This window comes from Choristoneura fumiferana, chromosome 6 (genome assembly GCF_025370935.1).
Source record: "Choristoneura fumiferana chromosome 6, NRCan_CFum_1, whole genome shotgun sequence".
NCBI lineage: Eukaryota > Metazoa > Arthropoda > Insecta > Lepidoptera > Tortricidae > Choristoneura > Choristoneura fumiferana.
The window spans coordinates 18935153-18944561 of NC_133477.1; the positions used below are offsets into that span (position 1 = coordinate 18935153).

Consider the following 9409-nt stretch of genomic DNA (forward strand, 5'->3'; position numbering starts at 1 on the left):
TTTTTCGCCATAAACAAGTAAATTAAGGCCAATTATGGCAGAGTAGAATGTTTTTGTTGTAATAGGTACGCGTTTTGCAGTTACTACCTAAGATTTTTCGTTTTTTTTTTCTTCAAATAAATACTACTTTAGCCGGCATTAAACCGTGACCTACTTTCGATCTGCCTTATTCGTCGTAAGTTTATATGCTATATTTAACATATTTCGCCGACAATTCCAGGTTTAACGAACGCTGCACGATAATCACCTGATTAAAGAAACACGATTCAACTGTACGGGCACGGGCACCCGGCTTCCTGAGTGGCAAGTACACACACGCCGAAACGAGGAACGTGAGCCATTATATTTAGCTTACTATTTCACTAGATTTTATTTCGTTTTATATTTAAGCATTAAAGTAACTTCTCTTGCAATGTCAGTATTAGAAAAACCTCGGTATAAAGAATTATCTACCAAAAGATCGTCTATTAAAGGACAGATAACCAAATTTAAAAATTATTTAATTCAGATTTCTGGCCATGAAGATTTAAATAATATTCAATTGACTGAGCTACGACTAAAGCTCTCAAAGTTTGAAACCCTTTCTATTAAGCTTGATGATTTACAAAACGAAATAGAGGTTTTGAATCCTGATGGCCTGGATGCTGAAATTGATGAGCGAAATAGCATAGACGACGATATTATTATTAACATAGCCACTGCAAAAAATTTAATCGAATTGTTTACCAAAAAGGGAGAAAGTGAACAAAGACGCAACTCTGTTCACAACGTTTCTTGCTGTATGGATGATTCTAATCACCACCAGGAGCTGAGTTTGAAGCTCCCACAAATCCAAATATCAAAGTTTGATGGTGCATATTTCCGTTGGTTAGAGTTTCGCGATACATTCGAAAGCCTAATACATAAAAATACTCGCCTCTCCGACATTAACAAGTTCCATTATTTAATCTCATACTTACAGGGTGACGCCGCAAGAATAATATCGAATCTCGAAGTATCTAATAAAAATTACGATGAAGCGTGGAAACTGCTTTGCAGCAGATACAATAATAAAAGAATATTAATTAATCATCACCTTGATTCCTTGTTTAGTATAAGGCAGCTTCCACGTGAGTCAGAACGATCTTTGAGATTCTTGGTCGACCATGTCGAAAAGAACTTGCGTGCGTTGGCCAGCTTGGATCAACCAACGGATAAATGGGATGTCTTAATTATATTTATATTGTCTTCAAAACTAGACAGCAACACGTTATTAAAATGGGAAGAATATCGTAACGGTTTATCAGGCGACGTACCTACCTTAGACCAGTTTTATAAATTCATGATAGACCGCGCAGATGTACTCGAATCTCTTAACCGTAACAATAAATCTGATGCTGCTGTTAGGCCTCCTGTGCCGCCCGTGCTGACGGCGCGTTTGTCTCGTAACAATGCTCAACAAGGCAAGGGCAAAATAACTTTGTAAAATCATTTGCGAGCACGAGCAATAATAGGAAACCAAATTCATTTCTATGCATTATTTGCAACGATCGCCACAGGATTTACGATTGCCCTACATTCAAAGCCAAAGGAGTTGATGCAAGGATGATGGACGTGAAACAGTATAAATTATGTATTAACTGTTTAAGGCAGGGTCACCCCGAAAGTGACTGCCGCATGGGACCATGCCGCGAGCCTGGCTGCTCCCAAAGACATAATAGCCTACTCCATCAACCTTCATCAACGTCCAACCACTTTAGCGAGGTTGACGAGCGGCAGGAGGTGATTGTCAACTATACAAATCAAAATCAAGGTCAAGTGCTGTTGTCCACAGCCATGGTTGAGGTGGTGAACCCATTTGATGAGCAAAAAATCAAAGTTCGAGCTCTGTTGGATTGTGGCAGCCAGTCATCTTTTATTTCTGAGTCCCTAAAGACCAAACTGTCTCTTAAAGCTCACCCCATTGACACGCTAAATGTCATCGGTATAGGCAATGCTTCTTCGACAAAGGTATTCGAAAGTTGCAATATCCAAATAAATTCAATAAATAGCAAATTCAACGTAATGCTGTCATGCTTCATACTAAAAGAGCTGACAGGCCAATTACCAAAAAATCCCATTAACATAAAGGCACTTAATTACCGGAAAATATTGAGCTAGCTGATCCCTTGTTTTATAAACCAGCACCCATAGATGTGTTAATAGGTGCCGACATTTTTTGGGATATTTTAGGCAGCCAACAGCGCTCGCTAGGACCTAACTTTCCTAAATTGTGGAGCTCTCAGTTAGGCTGGATACTGTCTGGCCCTATCGGTGCAGTGTCATCTCACAAAAGGATTCACTGTAATCATGCAATTATATCGAAATCAGATCAGGAAGAAAATGTGGAAAGGTTACTGACCAGGTTTTGGGATTTGGAAGGTCTTCCTGCAAAATCAATTATGAATGTAAACGAAAGCGAGTGCGAAAAGCATTTTCTCATTCACACTACTAGGAACGAATCAGGTAGATTTTGTGTCAAATTACCGTTAAAAGATTCAAGTGACTGTTTGGGCGACACTTACTTCATGGCAAAAAGGCGTTTCATCTATTTAGAAAAACGTTTCAAGCGAAATCCGTTGCTAAAAATAGAGTACACTAAATTCATCAATGAATACGCTGAATTGGGTCATCTATCATTAGACAAGAAAATTGAACGTCACAATATGAGCCCGTCCTACTACTACCTGCCTCATCATGCAGTTATAAAACAAGAAAGCGAGTCAACCAAACTCCGGGTCGTATTTGACGGTTCGGCCCCATCTACTTCCGGTTACTCGCTCAATGACATACAGATGGTAGGTCCCAATGTCCAAGATTCCTTGTTTTCCATTCTAATACGTGCTAGACAATACAAGTACCTGCTCACTGGCGACATTGAAAAAATGTACCGACAGGTGTTAGTTAATGAAGAGGATAGAGTGTTACAGCAAATATTGTGGAGAGAAGACGAATCTAAACCTATACAATCGCTAGTGTTAAACACTGTGACCTATGGTACCGCGAGTGCCAGTTATCTTAGTACGCGTTGTTTGTGGGAAGTAGGAAAGGAACAAGATGATGAACTTATCAAGATATTATACAAAGGATTTTTATGTCGATGACTTAATTACGGGTTCAGATGATCCACAGCAATTGATATACATACAAAAGGCTGTTTCAAAAGCCTTAAGCTCTGGGTGCTTTAATCTCAGAAAATACAAAAGCAACTATCCTTCAATTTTTGAAAATGTTGATATGAATAAACAGGATAGCTTGACTCTTAGTGAGTCATCGAGCACTCTTGGACTCGGTTGGGCCCCTTCTAGTGATACATTGCACTTTCCTATGAGGGGTTTCTCGCGTGACCAAAATTACATAACTAAACGTTTCATTATGTCTAATGCGTTCAAAATATTTGATCCTTTAGGTGTGTTGAGTCCGGTAGTGGTCGTGCCTAAAATCATGCTGCAAAAACTTTGGCAACAGAAACTGGAGTGGGATCAACCTGTTCCTCAGGAAATAAAAGATGATTGGACCAAGTTCGCTTTCAATCTACAATGGTTATCTAAATTACAAATACCGAGATTAGTTCTTGGGAATTCACCAAAATACATAGAATTGCACTCGTTTAGCGATGCTTCCTTATCAGCTTACGGCTCATGCGTGTTTATGAGATCAACTGATTTTAATGGCGACATTACTATTCGACTATTATGCGCCAAATCTAAAATTGCACCTTTGAAACCGACTACAATACCTCGCTTGGAGTTATCAGCTGCGCTTCTTGCTGCTAAGCTAACCAACTCTGTATTAAATTCTCTAAGGTACAAGCCAGCAAGAACAATTCATTGGTGTGATTCAAGTGTGGTTTTGGGTTGGATCAAGGGCGATGTTACAAAATTAAAGACTTTCGTAGCCAATCGCGTAAGTGAAATATTGGAACTGACTTCTCCACTAGGATGGAGGTACGTGCCTACAGATTCCAATCCTGCAGATTTAATATCTAGAGGGATAGATGCTAAGCAGTTAGTTTCAATGAACCTGTGGTGGTACGGTCCTAAATTTTTGCGCGAAAACGAATCAAAATGGCCCCAGTTGAATGCTAAAATTGTAGAAGTTCTTCCAGAACTAAAAATACATTCTGTTATCATAAAAGAACCAATTATAAATTTTGAAAAATACTCTTCTATGAACAAGCTACAAAGATCATGGGCTTACGTAAAAAGATTTTTGTTTAACCTCAAAAACATAAAGAATAAACGTGTGGGCATACTAACGGTGGATGACCTACGCGAATCCCTGTACTCTCTTTGCGCTATCGCTCAAAGTGAATCCTTTCCCATTGAATACAAACTGTTCACTAAGGGCAAGCCATTAGATAGAAAAAGTAAACTCATATCATTATCTCCATTTCTAGATAACAACTTAATTCGAGTAGGTGGACGCATGGAAGCATCATGTTATTCATATGAAAAAAACATCCCATTTTACTTCATGCTTCGCATAAGTTGACAAAACTTTACTTTGAGAGGGAACATATGAATAGCATGCACGCTGGTCCGCAGTTACTGCTGGCGTTAGTTAAGGAAACAATATGGCCCGTCAAGGGACGTCATCTCGCTGCGCGCACCGTCCATAATTGTACACGATGTACACGTGTACGAGGACAAACATTACAACCCAAAATGGGGAATCTACCTCCCCAACGTTTAAATCCAGGCTTCCCATTTTTGTCCGTTGGTCTGGACTTTGCTGGCCCATTCCTTATCATAAATCGCAAAGGCCGTGGAAGTCGTGTGATAAAATGTTACCTTTGCCTGTTTGTATGCCTCCGATACAAATGTATACACCTCGAAGCCGTAAGTGATTTGAGCAGGGACGCATTTCTCATGACACTGAAGCGGTTCATCGCACGGCGAGGTAAACCAACGGAAATATTTTCAGATAACGGGTCTAATTTCGTGGCTGCGGCAAGGGAGATAGGATCATTCATACAGCAGACTCATGAAACTCTATCTGATTTTGCAAGCCAGCAATCAATAAAGTTCTCTTTTATCCCGGCTTATTCTCCTCATTTCGGTGGTATATGGGAAGCTGGGGTCAAATCGGCTAAACACCATTTACGACGTGTCATTGGCAATAGCCATTTAACTTTTGAGGAGATTTCTACTTTATTTGCACAAGTGGAGTCCATTTTAAATAGCCGTCCCCTTTGCCCTTCATCATCCATCCCGATGATCTCCTGTCCCTCTCTCCAGGACATTTTATTATTGGAAGACCGCTAACTGCCTCACCCACACCTGATTTGACTGACTGCAAGGAGAGCCAGCTTAAGCGATACGAACGCCTTGAGAAGATACGACAGCACTTCTGGCAGAGGTGGCAGAGAGAATATCTATCCGAAATGCAACAAAGGACAAAATGGAAGGATAATGCGGCCAAACTGAGCGTCGGAGATATGGTGCTATTGGCTGAAGACAATACTTCTCCACTCGCCTGGAAGCTCGGCCGCGTGCAGCGCCTCATCTCCGGATCGGACGGAATAGCAAGAGTAGCAGACGTTAAAACTAATAGAGGCAATGTGCGTCGATCACTAGTTCGACTCTGCAAGCTTCCAACGGCGGAGGATCTCCAGAGTTGAAAGACCCCTTTCAACGGCGGGGAGCATGTTCAGGCTTAACGCCTTCCCCAACCGCGGATGTCCGCGGCATCGACGCGGCATTGCTATAACGTTGGTTCAGGAGCTTTTTGGAATCATACGTAAATGCAAATCGTCTTGTCATTCATCTTACGACCTCTGAATTGTAAACTGTTATTTTTATATAATCATTTGAAGTCATTTTTGGGAATTTTATTCTGCACCTATATCTTCACCAAAGAGATAACAGGCTACGGAACCCTAAAAAGCAGGCTGAAATGTGTGGTGCATGGGAGAAATTTGTGTCTAGACTCCTGTGCAGTGGTGGTGTTGGGGTATGGCACGCAGCACGGAATGCTGAGGACCTGGGTTCGATTCCCAGCGCTGGTCTCTTTTTCTGTGTTTTTTCTGTGCATCCATGTTTCGGTTTGTATTTTCGTTGAATTACATTTGTCTATTATTCCTATTACTAGCTGTGGTAAATTCCTTTGTATGTGATAGTAAAACCCAATTCTTTAAATGTCGTTATCCATTTTAGTGGCAACTTCGGACCCCTTCTTGAAGTCCGGAGCAAATTCTCACAATCAAATTACATAGGCGTAGGAAATAAAGTTAGGGAACTCGTTCAAACCGAACAAAATAGAGTTAGTTGTTCCAAAGTTAAATTGACACATTGTTTTTTGGTCAAATTTCTAAATAATTGGTCCACAAAATAGACAAGGACTTGTTGCTCTTTTGTCTTATCTAGGTCTCCTACAAGATGGATAAAAGATCTAGTAAAGATCACGGAAAATAACAGTCGTTGAGCACAAAAGTAAGATACTTGAAGATACAGTCAAATCCGTTTTATAACGACATTGAAGGGACAGCAATATTAGGTCTTTATACAAGGTTGGTCGTTATAACCAGTGTTACTTTGGTATATAAGATCGTGTTGTGAATTTTTGTTGGTTGTTATATCCGATAAATCGTTATAAATGGTGTTGTTATAAACAGTTTTGACTTTACTTACGAGTATTGTACAGCAGTGGACGTTTTTCGACTGATGTGATGTATTTATTACCTTCTAAAAAGGTAATGCTGATGCTGATGATACTATAGCAGTATCTGTTGATATACCTACTGATCTCAGTAGGGTTTGGATTAGTATGACCTAACCAACAAAATGTTGGAAAAACCCCCGGACTTTGTCACTTCAAAGTTCAATATCTCATAAACGGCTGAACCGATGTTGATAAAACATGTCGAAGAACCATCGGTAGAAACCTGCTTTTAAATGTAAAGAAACGCATTCAAATCGATCTACCCATTAGGAGCTACTGTGCCACAGACAGACACACAGACATACAGACACACTTAGGACACCCCTCTTTTCGCGTCGAGGGTTAATAAATTGCAAACATGCCTAATTACGTCAGGTATAATTAATTTAATGAATTAACAAGAAAATAGTCGTTTATACATACAAATAGAATAATGATCGAAATACAATTAGATGTTATCCAAAATTGAAATTACATCGTCAAAACCCATTTTCAGTGTAAAATTTTAAGACATAAACAATTTATCTACACCCATATAGTAAATCCTCCATTATGCGTTCAAAAACCATAGATAATGACCAGCATTACGACATTGGATTCTATCATGAACACGGCAGTATCGGTCACAGATTTAGTAACAGATTTCTGTATCGTAATGAGATTTCATCATACATCATTACAGTACCGGTGCGGTGGGGGACGCAGGCCGCACAAGCAGGCGTAGGTCGTCGCGCGCGCAGCGAGCGCAGGTCGTGGGGCAGACATACCTAGTTCTCGTTAATGCAGGTCATTCTCAATGGTTCTTGAACGCATGATAGAGGATTTAATATATGGATGTAAATAAAATTTTGTATGCAACTGTACGTAATTAGGCCTTGAAACACTCATGTGACCCTATCTCTCTCGTGTTTTAAGGACCCCTATTACGATACAGTTGCATAAATAACTATTATCAAACATTGCTCATAGGAAAAAAATACTGACGTTCTAACACAAAAAAATCAAATAAATAATGAAATTATGATAATGATGATGATAAAATTAAGCCAGTTTCTGCTACTTAAAGCTCGCTTATTTATAGGTATTTGGGCTTGAAGCGTCTGCCATTTTGCGTCGGATTAATTTTAATAAGTCGAGATTAACGAGGGTTCGACAAAAGTGGATTTATGACGGAAGGACACACTAGGAGCTTCATTAGTATATTGACATTGTTTTTTTCTTTATTTATGAACTAGCTGTTGCCCGCGACTTCGTCCGCGTAGAATTCGTTTATCGCTATCCCGCGGGAACTATGTAATTTTCCAGGATTTACGATCTAATTTTTCTTCTCCGGGACTCAATTTGTAAACCAAATTTAACCTTAATCGGTCAGCGGTTTAGACGTGATGGCAACAAAGAAACAAACAGACTTACAAACTTTCGCATTTATAATATTAGTGGGATAGCCTTTTCCTGCGGCTTTGCTCGCGTAAACTATTAATTCGGGCAGTCAAATTGAAATTTAGGAATTTTATCAATTTTGTCGTGAATTTCATCAAAGTTGCAAAAAAAACCTGTCTCTTATCCCAGCACTTCAAATTACTTATGGTGTTTTATTCCAATCCCGTCGGTATTTTGACTGAACACACCTGTTTAGATTATCATGAATTTTTATTAAAAATATAACGCCTTCGAGGAGGTACACTTTGAACATCTAACGATGTATAGAAATATTCGTCAAAATCAAATTTCTGAAAATCTTTTGCCGGGGTAAGTAAGTTTGATAAATTTTGCCGAACTTCCTCTGAGATATTAAGGAGAAATTTTATGATACAACGCCATCATCGAGCCTTAGGGGCAGCTACTTAGGAAGAAAAAAAATATTCGTGACAACATGGAAAAAAATGCGCATATCACGAAATGGTGCCAAATCAGCAGATTGCCAGTCTTGCGAATGGCGCTAATTTTCTTGATTTAGATATATCAGTATGACAACTCTGAAAGTATGAGACAGAAAGATTTGTTTTGATCGAGGCATGAAAAACTGCACTGCATTGAAAGATTTAAAAAATAAACGTACTCAGTTTAGAAATCGAAACGATTGTATTGAAGAATATCATATCATCATCATATCAGCCGAAAGACGTCCACTGCTGGACATAGGCCTAACCCAACTCAGACCGGTCTTTTGCTTTCCGCATCCAACGCGATCCCGCGATCTTAACCAGGTCGTCGCTCCATCTTGTTGGAGGCCTACCGACAGCTCGTCTCCTGGTCCGCGGACGCCAATCGAGAACCTTCTGACCCCATCGGCCGTCAGTCCTGCGAGAAATGTACCCCGCCCACTGCCACTTCAGTTTCGCAATTCTTTGGGCTATGTCGGCAACCTTAGTTCTACGGCGGATATCATCATTTCTGATTCTATCCCGCAGAGAAACCCCAAGCATAGACCTCTCCATAGCCCTTTGAGTGACTTTGAGCTTCCTGATGAGGCCCATCGTTAGCGCCCACGTCTCAGATCCGTATGTTATATTAAAGAATATACAAAGAAACAAAGCTATACCACAAGTTTCAGAGTAACCAATACTGATACATCTAAATAAGACCCGCGCGGTATATTTGCGCTCAGTGTTGCCAGTTCAAAACAGCAGGGTCCGAGCAAGAGCCCAATTAAAAAACTTTCTGAATGCCTACCAATTAGCCCGGATATCCAGACGGGCTAATTGCTTCAGACTTAGAGACGGTAAGA

At 40.0% G+C, this 9409-nt stretch overlaps 1 protein-coding gene across 1 annotated transcript; it reads left to right on the plus strand.

Annotated features, from left to right (window-relative positions):
- Nucleotides 1-1584: 1584 nt before the first annotated feature.
- On the plus strand, nt 1585-5641 carry LOC141428748 (uncharacterized). Its single transcript, XM_074088757.1, is given in 3 exon segments — nt 1585-2113; nt 2116-3015; nt 5259-5641. Coding segments are annotated over 3 exon segments (1812 nt in total).
- The last annotated feature ends 3768 nt before the right edge of the window (nt 5642-9409 follow it).